Raw genomic sequence first — 21,120 nt, forward strand, 5'->3', positions numbered from 1 at the left:
GCTCCGGCCCCACCCGGCCTCCATCGTCAGTGTGACCCGGCAGGGCCACCTCTCTCCCTCAGGCACGGTATCTCGCCCTACACAGGCCTCCCCGCCCCGCCCGGAGGAATCCGCTGCCGGCCCGACAGTCCCAGGTGAGGGCCCTCTGGAAAGGGCCCAGCGCGGCCGCGGGTTCCGGCGGGGGCGGGCATCTGGGGTGGGGACGGTCCCCGCCCCGCCCCCCAGCCTCCGCCCGCCTGCACACCCTCGCTTCTCCAGGAGGCAGCGACTACGCTTTAAACAAAAAAAAAAAACTGTGTCCCTGGCCCGGGGCCAGCGTCCCAGCCCCCCTCGCCGCCGCCGCGCAGCTCTCCAGCCAGGGAAAACAACTGCTCACTTCTCCCTGCGCCCTCCCCGCGCGCTCCCTGCCTCCCGGCGGCCGCGGGAGAGGAGCCCGGCCAGGGGGAGGCGCGGAGCGGGCCGGCCGCCCGGCCTTCCTCTCCCTCGCTCCTCCTCTCCACCTCAACTTGCTCCGGCCTCCTCGCTCCTGCCTGAGTTCGGGGCCTGGGCTAGGCTTCGTCCCGGGGCTAGGAAGTTTCTGCGCTCCCCGCGGTCCAGTCTCCATCTCCGCGCCTCCCGCCGGGCCCCCGCGGTCCCCTCCTGCCCGCTTCCTCCGCTGCCCTCCCTCGCTGCCCCCTACCCTCTCCCGGGGCTCCCAGCCCTCTAACTCCTTCGGGCGCGGGCCCCTCGCCCCGCCCGGGTGCGCCCCCCCTCCCCCGGGTCCTGCGGCCCCGGATGCCCGGGCCCCGAGGGGCTCCTGGCGGCCTGGCCCCTGAGATGCGCGGGGCGGGGGCGGCGGGGCTGCTGGCGCTGCTGCTGCTGCTGGGCCTGGGCGGCAGGGTCGAGGGGGGGCCGGCCGGCGAGCGGGGCGCAGGCGGGGGCGGGGCGCTGGCCCGCGAGCGCTTCAAGGTGGTCTTTGCGCCGGTGATCTGCAAGCGGACCTGTCTCAAGGGCCAGTGTCGGGACAGTTGTCAGCAGGGCTCCAACATGACGCTCATCGGAGAGAACGGCCACAGCACAGACACGCTCACGGGCTCCGGCTTCCGCGTGGGTGAGGGCCGGGGGCACGACTGGGGGCAGGGGAAGAACAGGCACCAGGCTCGATGGGAGAGCTAGTGGGGTCTTGGCCTTAAGAGACTGGGGGCTGAGGGTTTAAAGGGCAGAGATCCGGGCACCTGGGGGCCCAGGGGCCTCAGAGAACTTGGGAGGCTGGAACTCTGGGGGCCAGAGTTGGAGGGCTGCATGGAGGCCTGGACTTTGAAGCTTCGCATTAGGTTTGGGGCCTAAGGGGTGGGGAAATGCAGAGGTCCTGGATGACACTGGCTTCCCAGAAGGTGCTGAGTTCTGAACAGGAGCACACAGGGTTTTTGAGGAATGTGAGCCGGGGACTGGAAGCCTCAGAGAAGGGATAAATATTCCCCCAAGAAGCAGACTTGCTGGAAGAAACAAGAAAAGTCTTTACAAAATGTCTAAAGTAGGGCCTGCCAGAGTAGACACCTGCATTCCTTGGGAGGAGGAGCTAAGGTCAGGGCTGGGGATGGGAGCTGGTTACTGGCAAAGTCTGAGAAGGCAGGGTGTTGGGGCCTAAAAGTAGAGTGCAGGCCTGAAGGTAGGGACTAGTTTGGGGTTCTCAGCCTTTCCTTTTCCAATGCCTCCCGATAAGCTCCTGACATCCTGCCTTGGAGGCCCTCGGGGGCCCCCTCATCCTCCCCCAAGCCCCTACAGCCTCCCCAATTCAGTTTGGAGCCCACCCCTTCCCTGGCATCTCTCTTCAAAGGGTCAGGCCTGGGGCTCAGTCATCCTCCTGCTAGGCCCTGTGGGCCAGGCTCAGGGAGGTGTCCCAGCAGTAATTACCCTCCTGGACAGGGTAATTAGGCCAGGCCCATGATGGCACCAGCAAAACAGCCCCTCTTACACATTCCTATATTCACTCGCCCACTCACAGAGCTAAGGAACCCCACTCGTGGCTCACATTTGTCATGAGATGAGGTGTGCACGCATGTGTCTGTGTGCATATTGCCCGTGTCTGGAGTCATGCCATGGGCATGGCGTGGCACTCTGTGAAGTACCCATCTTTGTGTTGTCTTGGGTTGTATCTCTAGTCGCTGTTAGAGAGTGTGTGGGAGTGTTTTTGTTTTTGTGTTTTTAAGATGGAGTTTCGCTCTTGTTGCCCAGGCTAGAGTGCAATGGTGCAATCTTGGCTCACTGCAACCTCCACCTCCCGAGTTCAAGTGATTCTCCTGCCTCAGCCTCCCAAGTAGCTGGGATTACAGGCATGCACCACCACACCCGGCCAATTTTTTGTATTTAGTAGAGATGGAGTTTCACCATGTTGGTCAGCCTGGTCTCAAACTCCTGTTCTCAAGTGATCTACCTGTCTCGGCCTCCCAAAGTGCTGGGATTACAGGCGTGAGCCACTGCGCCCGGCCAAGTGTATGGGGATGTTTATGTGAACCTGTGTTAGTGTCAGGATGAGTCTGTGTGTGTGATGAGGACTGTGGGTGTGAGTGTATGTGTGTCCATCTCCCAGGCTCCCTGGCCATCCTGCCCAGGCTGCTGTCTCCATCTGTGCTGCCCACATCCCCCAGGCTCGGTGCCCAGGCCACAGTGGGCGGGTGTCATTGGGAGGTCACTCTCACCGCTATGAGTGACTCACTGGGAGACAGGAAAAAGAGAATCCTACCTCCCCCAGCCCAGACACACCCCTCTGCTCTGTGAGGTCTGGCCCCAGGAGGCCAGGCAGGATGGGCTGGGCTGGGATGTGCTTAGCCTGACCCTGAGGGCCATGGATGTGGGCTGTCCCTGTGAGGCCCTTCTGGCATCCAGGAGAACAGTACCCCCGCCCTCCTGCCCTCCTGCCCTGGGAAGTGAGGGCAGCCATGGGGTGGGCAGGAGAGGGGCTGGGGTTTTGGGATGAGTCAGAGTCCCAAGGCTGGTAGTAGCATGGGTCGAAGGTGAGTATGGGACAGAAACAGACAAAGGTCCCATCCTCTCCCTCCCTTAGTCACTCCTTCATTCATTCCCCCAAATCCCCTGTGGGACCCAGAGCTGAGGCCAGCCTGGCCCTGCCTTCCAGAGTACCCTCTATAAGGAGGCAGACAGACAAGCAGGTGCCAGGCAGTGCTGGCCAGTGGGCGGTAAGGCAGGAGAGGGAGCTCAGGTGGGCGGGATAGGAGGAAAGGCTCCCTCCTGGTGGAGACACTGAGCTGGGAAGGATGAAATCTGCATATGTAGAGCGGGGGACATGGGGCCCTGTTGTGGAGGGAAGGGCAAGAATGAGGCCAGGAGGCAGGAGGCAGGCACATTTGCAAGAGGGAGATGGGTCCTGGGGTGTGCGGTGCACAGGGAAGGAGCAGAGGGGGATGGGCTGAAAAGGTTCTGGGCCATGGAGTGAGCTTCTGCCTGAGGCAAGTTTCTTTGGGACACTGAGACTGTGGACCAGCAGGAGAGGCTGGATGCCAAGGAGGGGTCTGGGTGGCCAGGCCTGAGCCAGGGCAGGAGCAGTGACCCTAGGGAAGAGGGGAGGCAGGTTCATGGGACATTAGAGGCTGTAACTGGGCAGGGGAGAGCAGGAGGGATGGAGCCATGGGGGCTCAGCTGTGGATGCCTGGTGGCCAGGTGAAGAGGAGGTGGGGAGGCAGGATACTGACTTCTGACAGTATGTCCTGGACAGCGGTGCCCGAGAGAGCCCTGGAAAGTTTGGGGGCTGTGTCTGTGTCTTGAGATATGGACATCTTTGCCAGTGATGAGGTGGGGCCCCCAGGATGGTGAAGAGGGAGAGGGTGGAGAGCAGGCAGAGCGGGCTGAGGCCTGAAGAAGGGAAGGGTTTAGGGGAGAAGAAGAGGAGGTGCCAGGGACAGAGCCAATACCTTTGGAAGGCCCAAGGGGAAAGCCAGATCACCATAATTGTTTGCCACCACTTATTAAGCACCCTTTGTGTACCAGGCCCTAGGGTAAGCATTTGTACAGCCCTTACCTCATCTAACCCACACATCTCTACAGATGAGGACGCTGGGGCACAGGGAGGAGACGTGAGTTGCTCAGGGTCGCACAGCTGGCACATGGCTTAGCGAGGATTCAAGTCCTTGACTTGAGACTCCAGAACCCAACATGGGTGTAAGGATGTGGGGGGAGCTAGAGAGGGCAGCTTCCCTGTGTAGGATGTATCTCAAAACCTGACTTCCCAAGAGGACAGAGCCAGTGGGTGGCAAGGAAGTAGGGAGGAGCGGAAAGAGACAGGATGTGGATGAGGGCCTGACCCCCCTCTTCTCCCCAGTGGTGTGCCCTCTCCCCTGCATGAACGGCGGCCAGTGCTCCTCGCGAAACCAGTGCCTGTGTCCCCCAGACTTCACCGGGCGCTTCTGCCAGGTGCCCGCAGGAGGAGCCGGCGGGGGTACCGGTGGCTCAGGTCCTGGCCTGAGCAGGGCGGGGGCCCTGTCCACGGGGGCGCTGCCGCCCCTGGCTCCGGAGGGCGACTCTGTGGCCAGCAAGCACGCCATCTACGCCGTCCAGGTGATCGCCGACCCTCCTGGGCCCGGGGAGGGGCCCCCTGCCCAGCACGCAGCCTTCCTGGTGCCCCTAGGCCCGGGACAGATCTCAGCAGAAGGTACCAGGCGACTAGCAAACCCGGGAAGGTCGCCAGTGGGTGGGCACTAGGGTGGCCGGGGCAGGGCAAGGTCGGCCCTGGAGAGCTCAGCGCGGTGACCCGCGGCGTGGTGCGGACAGCCCTGAGGCCACCGCGCCCGCCCCCAGTGCAGGCCCCGCCCCCCGTGGTGAACGTGCGCGTCCATCACCCGCCCGAGGCCTCGGTCCAAGTGCACCGCATTGAGAGCTCGAACGCCGAGGGTGCGGCCCCCTCCCAGCACCTGCTGCCGCACCCCAAGCCCTCGCATCCCCGGCCGCCCACCCAGAAGCCCCTGGGCCGCTGCTTCCAGGACACTCTGCCCAAGCAGCCCGTGAGTGAATTCGCAGTCTCGATCGGCCTTTCCTTCTCTCAGGGTTGCTCTGCCCCAACTCACCCGGATAGCGGAAAACTGAGGGGCAGGGGAGGAGGAAAAGACCCAACCCCAACAGGCGGCGCGGGGGTGGGGTGCTCTGTGACCCCACCTCCCCTCCCCCTCCTTCCCCTAGTGTGGCAGCAACCCCCTCCCCGGCCTCACCAAGCAGGAAGACTGCTGCGGTAGCATCGGCACCGCCTGGGGCCAGAGCAAGTGCCACAAGTGCCCCCAGCTGCAGTGTGAGTGCTTGGGCTCAGAGGGGCGTTCCCCATCTGGTGGCCCCTCCCCACCCACCCCACCCATCCCTGCAGTGGGAGTCCCCAGGTCACCAGATTCCGCTCTCCATCTGCTGTGCGCCTCCCCAGTTCCCTTCTCACCCTCCCATGCCAAGCTATCGTCTCTCTGCAGACACAGGAGTGCAGAAGCCAGGGCCTGTACGTGGGGAAGTGGGCGCTGACTGCCCCCAGGGCTACAAGAGGCTCAATAGCACCCACTGCCAGGGTATGGCCAGCTAGGAGATTCTGTGGGCTGGAGGGGCAGGCCAACCATTACTGGGGGTGGGGAGGGTCCCAAGGTGGGTGAGAGAGGAGGCGGGGCTGGGGCAAGACCCTGAGTTTCTCGGAGCAGCCTGCTGTCACCCCATGGCCCCAGACCAGAGGGGCCAAACTTCCACTTACCACAGACATCAACGAGTGTGCAATGCCGGGCGTGTGTCGCCATGGTGACTGCCTCAACAACCCTGGCTCCTATCGCTGTGTCTGCCCACCTGGCCATAGTTTAGGCCCCTCCCGTACACAGTGCATTGGTGAGACTGGGGCTCAGATTCCTGGGAGGTCACAAGGCATGGCTGGGAGCAAGGATCAGAGATCACAAGAGATCAGAGTGGGGTTAAGGGTTGACTGCAGGAGGAACAAAGGCCAGAGCCAATAGGATCAGGGGTCAGTGGGGTCTGGGGTCACATGAGATCTGCCATTAGCAGTCACATGGGGTCAGGGATTACACAGAGCCAGGGTCATGCAGATCATAGGCTTGGTGAGTAGGAGTGGTGAAGTCCAGGATAGCTAGAATCGGGAGTCAGTGGGGTCAGTGGTCACATAAGTTTCAGGGGTCACATGAGTTCAGGGTCATATGGGGTCAGAGACCACATGGGGATCAAGGGTTGTCTGGGCTGGAGAGGCAAGGTCTGCAGCAGCTGGGCAGAGGGACGTGGGCAATGTGCAGGCTCAGAAGCCCATGCCCCCCACTGCCCCCTGCAGCAGACAAACCGGAGGAGAAGAGCCTGTGTTTCCGCCTGGTGAGCCCTGAGCACCAGTGCCAGCATCCACTGACCACCCGCCTCACCCGCCAGCTCTGCTGCTGCAGTGTCGGCAAGGCCTGGGGCGCGCGGTGTCAGCGCTGCCCGGCAGATGGCACCGGTGAGTCAGGATTACGCAGGGCTAGGGGTTCATAGGTCCATGCACCTGTTCAGGGAATGCTCACTTTTGTGTCTGGTGTCTTGACTGCAGCTGCGTTCAAGGAGATCTGCCCAGCTGGGAAGGGATACCACATTCTCACCTCCCACCAGACGCTCACCATTCAGGGCGAAAGCGACTTTTCCCTTTTCCTGCACCCTGACGGGCCACCCAAGCCCCAGCAGCTTCCGGAGAGCCCTAGCCAGGCTCCACCACCTGAGGACACAGAGGAGGAGAGAGGTCTAGCCTGACACCTTCTGATCCCTGACCCATGCCAAGCCCCTAGGCCTGACCCCTTGACCTCTGATCCACAGATCTGACCTCACAGTCTAACCCCCAATTCCTTATCCCTCACCCATCCACTGACCTCCCACATGACCCTCTGACTCCGACCCAGAGATTTGACCTCCTAAGCCTTCTACAGCCTGATCTGTAACCCAAGGCCCATCAACCTGATTATGCGACTATTATGCAAACACACCCTAACCACAGAATCTAACCTCTGACCCTTGACCTGGAGACATGATTGTTGAATTCCCAGAGACCCTAACTACAAATACTCAGCTGCTGATCCCAGATCTGACTCCCTTCTCCCACCCCAACACTTCATGGCCCCATCTTCTTCCCTTTTAGGGGTGACCACGGACTCAGTGAGTATGAGAACCCAGATGGGAGGGGCGGGCAGGCGAGGGACAGGAGGGTTCATGCTGCTGTCACCCGCAGCCAGTGAGTGAGGAGCGGTCAGTGCAGCAGAGCCACCCAACTGCCACCACGTCTCCTGCCCGGCCCTACCCCGGTGAGCTGGGCTCTATAGGGATGAGTCCTCAAGGGCTAAATCACTGGGTGGGCGGGGAGTTCGCAGTTTAAGTACTCAGGGACAATCAAGCTGGGGTGGGGCGCCGGGCCAAGACTGAAGTGGAAAGGGAGGCTTCAGTCACTGTCGTCTCTGACCAGAGTGCACTGCCGCCCGCAGAGCTGATCTCCCGTCCCTCGCCCCCGACTATGCGCTGGTTCCTGCCGGACTTGCCTCCTTCCCGCAGCGCCGTCGAGATCGCTCCCACTCAGGTCACAGGTAAGGCCCGACCAGCAAAGCCACGCCCTGCATGGGCCACGCCCCCAGTTTGGTTTTCTCTCCTCCTCTCCCGCCCCCAGGCATTCCTTAGCGCTAACAGGCTAGCGTTTATCCGGGGCTGAGCACTGGGGTAGCCGGAGCACCAGAGATCCCACTGCCCTAACCGATCCAGGTAGCATGGTGGTGAGCCCATTCTGACGGAGTTCATTCATTCAACAAATACTTATTAGTGTTACAGGTCTTTTAGAATTTGTCTAGCAGGTTTCCCCGTTTGTTTGTTTTTGTTGTTGTTATTTTATTTTTTTTTTGAGACGAAGCCTCGCTCTGTCGCCAGGTGGGAGTGCAGTGGCGCAATCTCGGCTCACTGCAACCTCTGCCTCCCAGGTTCAAGCGATTCTCCTGCCTCAGCCTCCCGAGTAGCTGGGATTACAGGCATGCGCCACCAGGCCCAGCTAATTTTTTTTTTTTTTTTTTTTTTTTGTATTTTTAGTAAAGACGGGGTTTCACCATGTTGGCCAGGATGGTCTCGATCTCTTGACCTGTGATCCGCCCGCCTCGGCCTCCCAAAGTGCTGGGATTACAGGCGTGAACCACCGTGCCCAGCCCGTAACCATCTTTCAAACTCTGCTCAGAAAGCCTTCTCTCATTGCCACCCTACTTATTATCACAACCCTCAGAATTCCTTCCTTCTACTCTGATTTATTTTCTCTTTTTCTTTTTTTGAGACGGAGTCTCACTCTGTCGCCCAGGGTGGAGTGCAGTGGCCCGATCTCGGCTCACTGCAAGCTCCGCCTCCTAGGTTCGCGCCATTCTCCTGCCTCAGCCTCCTGAGTAGCTAGGACTACAGGCACCCGACACCTCGCCCGGCTAATTTTTTTTTTTTTGTATTTTTAGTAGAGACAGGGTATCACCATGTTAGCCAGGATAGTCTCAATCTCCTGACCTTGTGATCCGCCTGCCTCAGCCTCCCAAAGTGCTGGGATTGCAGGCATGAGGCACCGCGCCCGGCTCTGATTTATTTTTTAATAGCATTTGTAAGACATAAGAGATTCTGTTTATTGATTGACTTGTTGCCTGTCTGCTCTACAAAGACAGGAAATTTTTGTCTGTTTTTGTTCATGCAGTATCCCCAGCACGTCAACAGTGCCTGGCACATAGTAGGTGCTCAAGAACTATTTGGGTTCTTTCTTTCTTTTTGTTTGTTTGGTTTGTTTTTTGAGACAGGGTCTCACCTTGTCACCTAGGCTGGAGTCCAGTGGCACGATCATGGCTCACTGCAGCCTTGACCTCCTGGGCTCAAGTGATCCTCCAGCCTTGGTCTCCCAAAGTGCCAGGATTACAGGTGTACACCACCATGGCTGGCTCTCTCTCTCTTTTTTTTTTTTTTTTGCATGGGGAGTTTTCCTGTGAAAACTGGGAAACCATGGCAGGGTGCAGTGGGTCATGGCTGTAATCCCAGCACTTTGGGAGGCTGAGGTGGGCGGATCACAAGGTCAAGAGATCAAGACCATCCTGGCCAACATGGTGAAACCTCATCTCTACTAAAAATACAAAAAAAAAAAAAAAAAATTAGCTGGGCATGGCGATGCACGCCTGTAGTCCCAGCTACTCAGGAGAATCACTTGAACCCAGGAGATGGAGGTTGCAGTGAGCCAAGATCATGCCACTGCACTCCGGCCTGGCGATAGAGCGAGACTCCATCTCAAAAAAAAAAAAAGAAAAAGAAAAAAAGAAAGAGGCCAGGCACAGTGGCTAACGCCTGTAATCCCAGCACTTTGGGAGGCCGAGGCGGGCAGATCACGAGGTCAGGAGATCAAGACCATCCTGGCTAACATGGTGAAACCCCGTCTCTACTAAAAATACAAAAAATTAGCCGGGCGTGGTGGCGGTCACCTGTAGTCCCAGCTACTCAGGAGGCTGAGGCAGGAGAATGGCATGAACCCGGGAGGCGGAGCTGGCAGTGAGCTGAGATCCGGCCACTGCACTCCAGCCTGGGCGACAGAGCGAGACTCCGTCTCAAAAAGAGAGAGAGAGAGAAGGAAGGAAGGAAGGAAGGAAGGAAGGAAGGAAGGAAGGAAGGAAGGAAGGAAGGAAGGAAGGAGGGAGGGAGGGAGGGAGGGAGGGAGGGAGGGAGGGAGGGAGGGAGGGAGGGACGGAGGGAGGGAGGGAGGGAAGGAGGGAGGGAAGGAGGGAGGAAAAGAAAGAAAGGTTAGAAGTGCCAGAGAAGTGAGGAAGAGAGGGCCATTCAGCTTGGGAAAAGGATATCACAAGGGAAATGAAGTTCGGGCAAAGGCATGGAAGCATGAAACACTGGTGGAGGAGGGAGAACCCACACACAGGCCAGTGTCTCTGAACCAGGGGAAGTCCAGTGCATGGAGCCTTGTCAGGAGGCTTGAGTTTGATGCCAGAGGCTGTGGGCGGTGTCTGCAGGATTTTGAGCATCATAATTGCTGGCTCAGACTGAGCAGTCCCTTTGTGCCAAGTACTGTCTGAAGAGTTTTACATTCTACATACCATTTAACTTTCTCATACTCTGTGAAGTGAGCATTGTTAGTCTCATTTTCCAGATGAGAAAACTGAGCCTCAGAGAGGTTCAGTAACCTGCCCCAGGTCACACAACTGAGCCGCGTTCAAGCCCATGCCTGTGTAGGCTTCAAAACCACAAGGGAACTGCCAATCCAACTGAAACCCTGATGCTCCATGAGCTCCTGGGGTGAGGGCTCAGGTGGGAGATGGCTGTTCTTGGGGGAACTGGGAATGTGGACAAGGGCCCTCAAAGGAGGGGCTGTTAAGGAAGCCTAAGGAGAGGTACTCCAGGCAAAGAGAACCACCTGCAAAGCCCACTGGTCAGGTGGGTTTGGGGCGCAGCAGAGTTCACTGTCATGGCCCAGGCTGCATGGCAGGGGTGAGGGGGAAGGGGCTGTGGGAAATGAAACTGGTGAGCAGTGAGGATCCAAAGGAGGGAGATGTTGGAGGCAGGGAGTCCTGGGCTTGGTGACAAAAGAGAGTGAGGGAGGGTTCCTGGATCTGAGCGCCTGTGCACAACTCTGGCACTAGTTAGGATTCCCAGGAAACCAGCTACTGCTAGTCCTGGGAGGGGGGTAATCAACCCTTCTGGAATAGGGGGGTCTGGTCCCTGGGGCAAAGGCTTTTGGAGTCACTGGGCTAGAGGATAGTGGTGTGACTGAGGCTATAGAGTTTGAGGTGTTGAGGTGACTGGGGAGAAAGGGGTTTTAGTCCCTTGGGTGGGAGTACTGGGACTGCTGAGGGGCCCTGAAGGGATGTGGCTTGGTTTGAGGTGACTGGGGTCAAGGTCTTGGAGTGAACTAGGAATGGAAGTATGGCGGCCTGGGTGTGGGGTAATAAGGAAGTCAGAGTCCTGGTTTGGAGCTTTCTGGGGTCTTGATATTGGGGTTATCTAACAGAGAGAAATAGGACATCCTGGAGTTGGAGTATGGGCATACAGGAACCTGAGGTCATGGTGTGACTAGGGTGTTAAGGTCTGCCCTGGGGATTTGACATAAGGTGAGCGCTCCCTGCTCCTCCCCCTGACCTGGCCATGCCCGCAGAGACTGATGAGTGCCGACTGAACCAGAACATCTGTGGCCATGGAGAGTGCGTCCCAGGCCCCCCAGACTACTCCTGCCACTGCAACCCGGGCTACCGGTCACATCCGCAGCACCGCTACTGCGTGGGTGAGGGCGGGGCAGGCGCGGGCGTGCAGGTGGGTAGCGGAGGGCGGGCGACCCTAGATAGTGATGCTTCCTTTGACTTTTCTCGGCCTACCGGTTCTTCTCAGATGTGAACGAGTGCGAGGCAGAGCCCTGTGGCCCGGGCAGGGGCATCTGCATGAACACCGGCGGTTCCTACAATTGCCACTGCAACCGCGGCTACCGCCTGCATGTGGGCGCCGGGGGGCGCTCGTGCGTGGGTGAGCGCCGCCAGGGCAGGGGCGGCCTTGGGTGGGACAGGCTCTCCTCCAGACCGCCGTGTAATCCCCACCCCACGGCCGCCGCCTCCAACACCCGCTTCGTGGCCCCTTCCTCCCGCACAGACCTGAACGAATGCGCCAAGCCCCACCTGTGCGGCGACGGCGGCTTCTGCATCAACTTTCCCGGTCACTACAAGTGCAACTGCTACCCCGGCTACCGGCTCAAAGCCTCCCGGCCTCCTGTGTGCGAAGGTGAGGGGAACCCATTCAGATCAAAGAAGGGGCTCCTTAGCTGTCTCCCCACCTGGGGTGGGCCTGGGGGGCCTGCATTATTATATTATTATTTTTTTTTTTTGAGACGGAGTCTGTCTCTGTCGCCCAGGCTGGAGTGCAGTGGTAAGATCTTGGCTCACTGCAACCTCCGCCTCCCGGGTTCAAGCGATTCTCCTGCCTCAGCCTCCCCAGTATCTGGGATTACAGACATCTGCCACCACGCCTGGCTAATTTTTGTATTTTTAGTAGAGACGGGGTTTCACCTTGTTGGCAACACTGGTCTCGGAACTCCTGACCTCAGGTGATCCACCCGCCTCGGCCTCCCAAAGTGCTGGGATTTACAGGCGTGAGCCACCGCACCCAGCCTGTATGCTCAGCTCTGGGCCTTTCAGAGGTTGCGGTTCCGAGAGCCTGGTAGATTTGTGTAGGGGGAAGGCCCTGCTGTGGACGCTGGGAGTCGGGCCACCCACGTTGTCCGCAGATGGGTCCTCTTCCTTCTCCCTCCCGTGCAGATATCGACGAGTGCCGGGACCCGAGCTCCTGCCCGGATGGCAAATGCGAGAACAAGCCCGGGAGCTTCAAGTGCATAGCCTGTCAACCTGGCTACCGCAGTCAGGGGGGCGGGGCCTGTCGCGGTGAGGGCGGGGCCTGCATGCGAGTGGGTGGTGCTGTCGGGTGCCTACCCCAGTCTGGCTCCGCTGGGGGCGGGGCGGGGCTAGCGGTGGTGATTGGCGTCTGGGGGCGGGGCCTTCCGAGAGTAGACGCTGTCCGCTCAATCCCGCGTTTCTGGGAGGAAGAGACCCACATCCCCGAGGGGTGCGCGGTCCGCCTTCCGGTGGGGCAGAGTCCGAGGCTAGGTCTTTCTGCCGCAGATGTGAACGAGTGCGCCGAAGGCAGCCCCTGCTCGCCTGGCTGGTGCGAGAACCTCCCGGGCTCCTTCCGCTGCACCTGTGCCCAGGGCTACGCGCCCGCGCCCGACGGCCGCAGTTGCGTAGGTGAGCGCCAGCACCCCAGCCCCGGGCCTCCGCAGCGCTCCACGCGCTGAAGCCAGGGAGCGGGTCACGCTGTAAACAGTGGGTGGAAGGTAGCTCATTCATCCCCAGGTGGCTCTGCTCATTCATTTTCTCAACGAACCTTGCAAGAAAGGCACCACTAGGGCGGGGCGCGGTGGCTCACGCCTGTAATCCCAACACTTTGGGAGGCCGAGACGGGCGGATCACGAGGTCAGGAGATCGAGACCATCCTAGCTAACACGGTGAAACCCCGTCTCTACTAAAAATACAAAAAGCCGGGCGTGGTGGCGGGCGCCTGTGGTCCCAGCTACTCGGGAGGCTGAGGCAGGAGAATGGCGTAAACCCGGGAGGCGGAGCTTGCAGTGAGCCGAGATCGCACCACTGCACTCCAGCCTGGGCGAGAGTGAGACTCCGTCTCAAAAAAAAAAAAAAAAAAAAAAAAAAAAAAAAAAGGCACCACTAGAATTTCCACATAGCAAGAGTCTTAGGGGGCAGAGCTTGAAGCTGCGTTTGCAAAGCATGTTACTTGAATTTGAAGGAAAAAAGATATCAAAGAATGGGTGGAGAGGATAGTAGTCCCCCCTGCACTCATGTTTATTATACACCAAGAGGCGGGGCTGGGGGCTGGGACTCAGAGAAAACTGAAGGAAAGACACAGACTGTAGTGTGCAGTGCTGGGCCTGGATGCAGCTGGGCTGCTTCCTGGAGACACAGCGGGATGGGAGGAAGGAGGCCTGGGTCGTCTTAAAGAATCACTAGGAAGGCCGGGCGCGGTGGCTCAAGCCTGTAATCCCAGCACTCTGGGAGGCCGAGGCGGGCGGATCACGAGGTCAGGAGATCGAGGCCATCCTGGCTAACACGGTGAAACCCCGTCTCTACTAAAAAAAAAATACAAAAAACTAGCCGGGCGAGGTGGCGGGCGCCTGTAGTCCCAGCTATTCGGGAGGCTGAGGCAGGAGAATGGCGTAAACCCAGGAGGCGGAGCTTGCAGTGAGCTGAGATCCGGCCACTGCACTCCAGCCCGGGTGACAGAGCGAGACTCCGTCTCAAAAAAAAAAAAAAAAAAAATTACTAGGAATTAGGCAAGAAAGGAGGAGGAGAGGAACAGCATGCCAGGCATAGGGGCTGGCACTGGCAGATCAGAGGTGAGACAGAGGGTGGGGTGTTGGGGAACTGTAAGGAATGACCCGGGTATGGGGGCTGAGGCCGGCTGGGGAGGGGCAGATCCCCATCCCTTGGAGGGTCCCCTAATTCCTGCCTGGGAGGTTGTGCTTCACCCAGAAGGTGTTCACCTGAAGCATTTTAAGTGCAAGAGTGACAAGATTTGTCATTTGTTTTAGAACGTTCCCGGCTGCTGATTGTGGAGGGTAGCTGGAGGTCTGTTGGAGAGACTTAGGGCGGAGACAGTGGTGGACAGGATGAGTGGTGGCCTCAGGATGGCCATGAGACGATGGTATTGGAGAAATGTTAGACCTCCTGGGTTTTTTAACTGGATGTCAAGTGAAAGTGAGGGTGGTAACGACCCCTCCCCATTTCTGGTTTGGGTGAGTGAGGGGGTGGTGCTGCTCACTGGTAATGGGTCCTCAGAAGTGAGCATATTTGGGAGGGAAAATGCTGAGCTCCACATTGGACAAATTGGGTGGATCGTGCCTCTCAGCAGGAGATGCCAGCATACCCACCTGGAATGATGGACCATGGACCAGGGGAGCTATGGAGTCTTGGGTGGGCCTGCTTAGCCAACCCAAGGTGGGTTGGGTAAGCAGAGCATCTAGCAGAGCCTTGTGGACACTGACAGTTCAGAGGCAGGCTGGGGAAGGAGTTGGAGGACGTGGTGGGGGAGGGATAGTAGGGGCACCTGAGGGGCACCATCTGGGAAGCTGGGGAGGACATATTTCCAGGGAAGGAGGAGGATGAGCTAAGTGCAGTAGAGAGGTTCTTGTAAAATAAGAACTGGTGAGACAACAAGTCTTAGAACAAGACTTAGGGGTCTGCCCCCTAATCCTACATGGAAATTCTAGTGATGCCTTCCTTGGCAAGAAGGTCCTTCGTGGCCTTGGCAGGGTAGCTTTTGGGATATGATGGGGACAGAGGCCAGGATATGTGGGCAGCAAGTGAGGAAGAACAAGACCTGGGGACTCTTGCTCTTCCTAAGTAGGGCTTTGGTATAGGCTGAGGAGGTGATGCCAAGAGAGTGGACCAGGAGACAAGGGCATCAGGGTCAGGAGAGGAGGGAGGAGAGCCAGTGGGCAGCTGGCTGTGGACAGGGGAAGGACATCTCTTGCTGTAACAGGAGCAGGAGGGGAATGGATGTAGATAACGATGTTCAGTGGGTTAAGGGCGATTACCCTTAATTCTCTCAATACACAGTGAAGGGCCTGGGTTGAGTAGGGGACTCAGGAGAACAGTGGCGGTTTGGAAATGCCCCAGGGCATGGGGCTGCCTAGGGGCTTTGTGGAAGTCAAAGCTTGAGAGGAGTCAGAGAGGGAGGTGCCAGCCACACGAGGCTCTGCTGGACTGAGGCTGAAGCGTGTGGCTCTGGCCCAGCATGCTCAGCTTGGTGGCTGCTCCAATCCCACCCTACACCCAGGATCCACAGGCCACAGCTTTGACCAGAGACTGGGCATTGCCAGACCAGTGAGGAGGAAGGAGAGGTGTTTATGGATCAGGGACGGGAGTCCTAGGGGTGATGAACCCTGGGCTCCAGCTGGGAACTGTCAGAGTCTGAGGGTGTTAGGCAAGCTCAGAGGACTGAGAGGGAGGCACCAGGCCCTGTGAGAGGGAAGGTGGAAGTGAGGACCTGAGAACCGTGGAAAGCAGGCAGCCTCTGAGGGCCCCAGGGTGGAGCAGATCTAAGTGATGAAAATCCCCTTGGGACCCTGAGAGTGAGGGGAAGGTCATGGAAGCCGAGAGATCCAGGAATGTGAGGTCAGAGGCTGAACTGTTTGTCCACGCGGATGTTTGAAACTCCCAGGATGGAGAGGAAAACAGAGCAGGAGGAGCGAGGAAGGTGGGTGCTGACAGCCACAGGAGGGCTGAGGCTGCAGGAGGCCAGCGGCACCTCAGAGGCAGAGCCGTGGCTTGGAGGGGTCTAGGGTGTGGGCAACAACGGGCTCCACCAAAGAGGCCTCAGGAAAGTGTGTCCCGGGGGAGGGTCAAGTTCCTTTACCTCATGAGCAGGAGAAAGGGGAAAGGACAGGGATAGGGAGTTTATCCACCTGGGAAAAAGGGAGCCATGGCAGGTGAGGGAAGGATGGGAGCAGCAGTGAAAGCGGCTGGGGCAGGGAGAGAGGCTGGGGGAGGCTGGGGAGGCTCTTTAGCATCAGACCTGGCCTAGAGACCCTGGCAGCACCAGCCTGGTCACCAGGGCACCATGTGCCACCCAGAAGCAGGGTGAGACCTGTGCTTGAGTGCTGCTGGCCTCAGCTCTGGTGCTCCAGGCCATGCGGAGAAGTGAGAAAAGAATAGTAGAAACCCAAGACCTCCCAGCCTGATCCTCTGACACCCCCTATGCCCTTCAGATGTGGACGAGTGTGAGGCTGGGGACGTGTGTGACAATGGCATCTGCACCAACACGCCAGGATCTTTCCAGTGTCAGTGCCTCTCTGGCTACCATCTGTCCAGGGACCGGAGCCACTGCGAGGGTGAGGGATCTTAGAGCTGGGGTGCTGACCTGTGCTTCCCCACCCCAGGACCCCCACCCCCCAGGGTCCAGTCCTAATCCAGATCTCAGTTGGGGCATGGAGGCGTGGGACTGACCCAGGGCTCTGGGGGAAATCTCTGGCTGCCTCAGGCCGGGGGTGGTGATCAGCCCCTGAGAGTCTCCACCCCTTCCATCCCCTACAGACATTGATGAGTGTGACTTCCCTGCAGCCTGCATTGGGGGTGACTGCATCAATACCAATGGCTCCTACAGATGTCTTTGCCCCCAGGGGCATCGGCTGGTGGGTGGCAGGAAATGCCAAGGTATGGGGGACTGGCTGAGAGTTCCTGAGGGATGTGACAGGGAGCAGTAATTCCCTAGATACACTGTGGCCTTTCTCTATTGCTTCCTTCCCTCCTTCCTTCCCTCCTTCCCTCCTTGCTTCCTTCCTTCCTTCCCTCCTTCCTTCCTTCTTTCCTTCCTTCCTTCCTTCCTCCCTCCCTTCCTTCCTTTTCTTTTCTTCCTTCCTTCCTTCCTTCCTTCCTTCCTTCCTTCCTTCCTTCCTTCCATCCATCCATCTTTTCATCTATCCTTCCACCCACCCACCCATCCATCTGCTCAGCCTTCCGGTCTTTCACCTGGAATAACAATGATCACAGTAAACATGACAGTTAGTGCTATTGTTGTGCTTACTGTGTGCCAGCCACTCTGTTAAGCTCTTTACAGATATTAATGTATTGGTCTTCCCCATCAACTCACCCATACATGCGTTCATCCAACAAAAGTTTAGGCTGAGTGCAGTGGCTCAGACTGGGGGCAGTGGCTCACGCCTGTAATCCCAGCACTTTGGGAGGCTGAGGCGGGCAGATCATGAGGTTAGGAGTTTGAGACCAGCCTGGCCAATATGGTGAAACCCTGTCTCTACTAAAAATACAGAAATTAGCTGGGCGTGATGGTGCGCGCCTGTAGTCCCAGCTACTCGGGAGGCTGAGGCAGAAGAATCGCTTGAACACGGGAGGTGGAGGTTGCAGTGAGCCGAGATTGCGCCACTACACTCCAGCCTGGGCAACAGAGTGAGATTCCATCTCAAAAAAAAAAAAAAAAAAAGTTTATTGAGCACCTACTATTTTCCAGGTTCTGTGCTTTGTACTAGGTAATCAGCAATCACCCAGGGCTCCCAGCTAGGGGAGGCCGACATGTAAACTGATTCTGACAGTTCAGGGTCCTGGGTGTCAAGAAAGGTATGGACTAATGATTAATTGCAATGGGGAGGTGAATGCTGAACTGGACTGAACTGGACCAAAACGTAAGTAGGAGTTCCCTAGGCATGGGAAAGGCAAGGCACGAGAAGTCATTCCAGGACCAAAGAGCAGTAATTGCAAAGCACAGAGATCTGGAAGGAGCTAGTTACGTTTACAGAGGAGGGGAGGGTGCCCTGAGCACAGAGTTGGGGAGTGGAAGGTGGTCTAGAGTAAGGCGTGATGAGACCTAAAGGTATCCGAAGCTCAATTCGAAAGGCCTCAAATGCCAAGCTGAGTTTAGTGGCATTTGAGGCCTTTCCATTTGGGCTTCCGATACCTTTAGGTCTTGTAAGGTTAGTGGGAGCCACTGAAGGTGTTATGAAGGACAGCAGTGAATGTCCACATGCACATTCAGACACATGCACAGGCTCAGCAGACTTCCTGCTGTACATACTTTGAAACCAAAGTGGAAATTCAGGTTCTGAACTTGCGTGAGGCCCTTGAGGTGCAGCCCCAGGGAAAGAGGGGCTGGGTTTCCATCTGCGCTACTCTTGCCCCCCAGACATAGATGAGTGCACCCAGGACCCAGGCCTGTGCCTTCCCCACGGGGCCTGCAAGAACCTTCAGGGCTCCTATGTGTGTGTCTGCGATGAGGGCTTCACTCCCACCCAGGACCAGCACGGTTGTGAGGGTGAGTATCCTCCCAGCGCCTCCCTTGGACTGGACAACTCCCCTGAGCTGCAGCTGGGGTTCAGAGATGTGTCCTGGCCTCACCCTCCTGAATTTGGGGAACCGGAAGAAATCCTTTTGTCTGGGGGAGTCTGGTGGGGCCAGACCATGAAGGGCCCAGAACACCACGTTGAGAACAGAGCCAGCTCTCAGGAGGAGACTGAGGGGAGCCAGGGAAGGTGGGGGGAAAGAGCTGTGGTGGGTGGGCAGGGTGGACAGGGCCAAGGGGGTATGTGCACGACCCTGAGCTGCCCTCCACCCCTCAGAGGTGGAGCAGCCCCACCATAAGAAGGAGTGCTACCTGAACTTCGATGACACAGTGTTCTGCGACAGCGTATTGGCCACCAACGTCACCCAGCAGGAGTGCTGCTGCTCGCTGGGGGCCGGCTGGGGCGACCACTGCGAAATCTACCCCTGCCCAGTCTACAGCTCAGGTCAGGAGCCGGGCAGGCCCCTTCCCAGATCTTCAGTTTCTTCCTCTGGAAGCCAAATGTGGGAAATGGCGCCCCCTGGCAGTTGGGAAATAGGCGGCGGGCTGCAGCCCGAAACCCACGCGCGCGCTCAGTCCTGCCCCTTCCCTCCCCACGGCCGCCCTGCCCCCGCAGCCGAGTTCCACAGCCTCTGCCCAGACGGAAAGGGCTACACCCAGGACAACAACATCGTCAACTACGGCATCCCAGCCCACCGTGGTAAGCGCCCCGCCGCTCCGCCCGCCCCGCACTCACTCACCCCGGGCTGGGATCACGCGGATCCCGCCGGCGCTCGCTGGGTCAGCTGCCCGCGCCTAGTAAGCCCCGCCCTTCCTCACCGGCCCCGCCCCTCTGGTAGGCCCCACCCCCAGCCCCGCGGGGATGGCTTCGCTCCAGTGGTGAGCCCAGCCCACGCCTTCCGGCCGCGGCTGCGGGACCGGAGCGGCCACTGTTTGTCACCCGTCAGACATCGACGAGTGCATGTTGTTCGGGGCGGAGATTTGCAAGGAGGGCAAGTGCGTGAACACACAGCCTGGCTACGAGTGCTACTGCAAGCAGGGCTTCTACTACGACGGGAACCTGCTGGAATGCGTGGGTGAGCTCAGCCTCCTGGCGGCCGTGGGGAAGCGGCAGGGAGACACGCGCCACCCCGCCCATCCCGGGCCTGCCCCTACCACCCACGCTTTTCCTCCCTGCAGACGTGGACGAATGCCTGGACGAGTCCAACTGCCGGAACGGAGTGTGTGAGAACACGCGCGGCGGCTACCGCTGTGCCTGCACGCCCCCAGCGGAGTACAGTCCTGCGCAGCGCCAGTGCCTGAGCCCGGAAGAGATGGGTGAGGCCCGGGCCGGGGAGTGGGGTACGCGGGAGGGGCGGGGCCCGGGCCGAGCTGTGACGGCTCCCACCCACCCCCTCGCTGTTCGTAGACGTGGACGAGTGTCAGGACCCGGCAGCCTGCCGCCCTGGCCGCTGCGTCAACCTGCCGGGCTCCTACCGCTGCGAGTGTCGCCCGCCCTGGGTGCCCGGGCCCGCCGGCCGCGATTGCCAGCTCCCCGAGAGCCCGGCCGGTGAGGGCGAGGGTCGGCCAGGGCCCTGTCCGTCATGTGGCTCCCGCGCTGGTGGTGTGGGGCGGAGGCGGGCGGTCCCTGCCTTGGGCCCCTCCCTGATGCCAGGTGCTGTCCACAGAGCGCGCCCCGGAGCGGCGCGACGTGTGCTGGAGTCAGCGCGGAGAGGACGGCATGTGCGCGGGCCCCCAGGCCGGGCCTGCCCTTACCTTCGACGACTGCTGCTGCCGCCAGGGCCGCGGCTGGGGCGCCCAGTGCCGCCCGTGCCCGCCGCGCGGAGCGGGTAAGGCAGTCGGGGAGGAGTTGGCCAGGAGCGAGGATGGGGGCCAGGGCCTGGGGACCCAGCGTCGCTGACCAGCTCTGCTCCTCCCAGGGTCCCAGTGCCCGACATCGCAGAGCGAAAGCAATTCCTTCTGGGACACGAGCCCCCTGCTGCTGGGGAAGCCCCGGAGAGGTGAGTGCTGCCGGGGCGGGCTGTGGCGGGGTTGGTAGCCTTCGGCCGGGGGTCAGTGTTGAAGGCCGTATTGTTCTGGGCCATGCAGATGAGGACAGTTCAGAGGAGGATTCAGACGAGTGTCGCTGTGTGAGTGGCCGCTGTGTGCCGCGGCCAGGCGGCGCCGTGTGCGAGTGTCCCGGCGGCTTCCAGCTCGACGCCTCCCGTGCCCGCTGCGTGGGTGAGCAGGGCTTTGGGGTGGGGCAGGGGAGGGGCCTGTGGTGAGGAGCCGCCTGGAGGCTCAGCGAAGCCGCACCTGTCGCCCCACCTGCAGACATCGATGAGTGCCGAGAGCTGAACCAGCGTGGGCTGCTGTGCAAGAGCGAGCGCTGCGTGAACACCAGCGGCTCCTTCCGCTGCGTCTGCAAAGCCGGCTTCGCGCGCAGCCGCCCGCACGGGGCCTGCGTTCCCCAGCGCCGACGCTGACACCGCCCTCGGCCCAGACCTCGGTGATCACTGAGGGGTTTCTGCGAGCTCGGCCTCACTTCTGCCCCGACTTGGGGCTCGGACCCAGGGACGTTGGGGCCCGCAGACCCTCCCTGCGCCTTGAGACCCGCGGCGCCCCTACCGGCCCCACCCGGTTGGCGGGCGGTTGTAAGGTCCCCGGCGGGCGCTGTCTGCCTTCCTCCCAGAGGGTGTTTCCTAGAAACTGATAAATCAGATCGTGCCTCTTTATCCTTGTCTTTCGAAGCAAATTGATGTTCAC

General features: G+C 59.5%; 1 protein-coding gene and 1 pseudogene across 6 annotated transcripts; both read left to right on the forward strand.

Moving 5' to 3' along the window:
- Nucleotides 1–374: 374 nt before the first annotated feature.
- LTBP3 (latent transforming growth factor beta binding protein 3) lies at nucleotides 375–21,089 on the forward strand. Of its 6 annotated transcripts, none has more exons than XM_005577269.4 (28): nucleotides 375–1,090; nucleotides 4,316–4,645; nucleotides 4,792–4,994; nucleotides 5,170–5,275; nucleotides 5,445–5,537; nucleotides 5,719–5,841; nucleotides 6,293–6,451; nucleotides 6,542–6,727; nucleotides 7,121–7,137; nucleotides 7,211–7,283; nucleotides 7,461–7,559; nucleotides 11,129–11,254; nucleotides 11,359–11,490; nucleotides 11,614–11,742; nucleotides 12,276–12,398; nucleotides 12,636–12,758; nucleotides 16,295–16,417; nucleotides 16,620–16,739; nucleotides 18,220–18,348; nucleotides 18,653–18,820; nucleotides 18,992–19,075; nucleotides 19,323–19,451; nucleotides 19,555–19,692; nucleotides 19,784–19,924; nucleotides 20,043–20,204; nucleotides 20,295–20,375; nucleotides 20,464–20,595; nucleotides 20,689–21,089. In XM_005577269.4, the coding sequence occupies exons 1-28, from the start codon at nucleotides 775–777 to the stop codon at nucleotides 20,838–20,840; spliced, it is 3,897 nt and encodes a 1,298-aa protein (XP_005577326.3). In that variant the 5' UTR covers nucleotides 375–774; the 3' UTR covers nucleotides 20,841–21,089. The 6 variants fall into 6 exon arrangements, with proteins under 6 accessions (XP_005577326.3, XP_005577327.3, XP_045226492.2 ...); XM_045370557.3 differs by having other exon boundaries at nucleotides 611–1,090; nucleotides 4,765–4,994; XM_005577270.5 differs by lacking the exon at nucleotides 19,784–19,924 and having other exon boundaries at nucleotides 506–1,090.
- Nucleotides 7,787–7,830, forward strand: LOC123568911 (U7 small nuclear RNA; annotated as a pseudogene).
- Nucleotides 21,090–21,120: the final 31 nt, after the last annotated feature.

This window comes from Macaca fascicularis, chromosome 14 (assembly GCF_037993035.2).
Source record: "Macaca fascicularis isolate 582-1 chromosome 14, T2T-MFA8v1.1".
NCBI classification, from domain to species: domain Eukaryota; kingdom Metazoa; phylum Chordata; class Mammalia; order Primates; family Cercopithecidae; genus Macaca; species Macaca fascicularis.

Excerpts from the sequence above, each read along its gene's own strand:
- LTBP3 (XM_045370557.3), top strand. The coding sequence starts at position 775 with ATGCCCGGGCCCCGAGGGGCTCCTGGCGGCCTGGCCCCTGAGATGCGC. Across the intron at positions 4,646-4,764 it reads GGGACAGATCTCAGCAGAAG|CCCTGAGGCCACCGCGCCCG; the intron begins GTACCAGGCGAC and ends TGGTGCGGACAG. Across the intron at positions 19,693-19,783 it reads CCTGAGCCCGGAAGAGATGG|ACGTGGACGAGTGTCAGGAC; the intron begins GTGAGGCCCGGG and ends CGCTGTTCGTAG.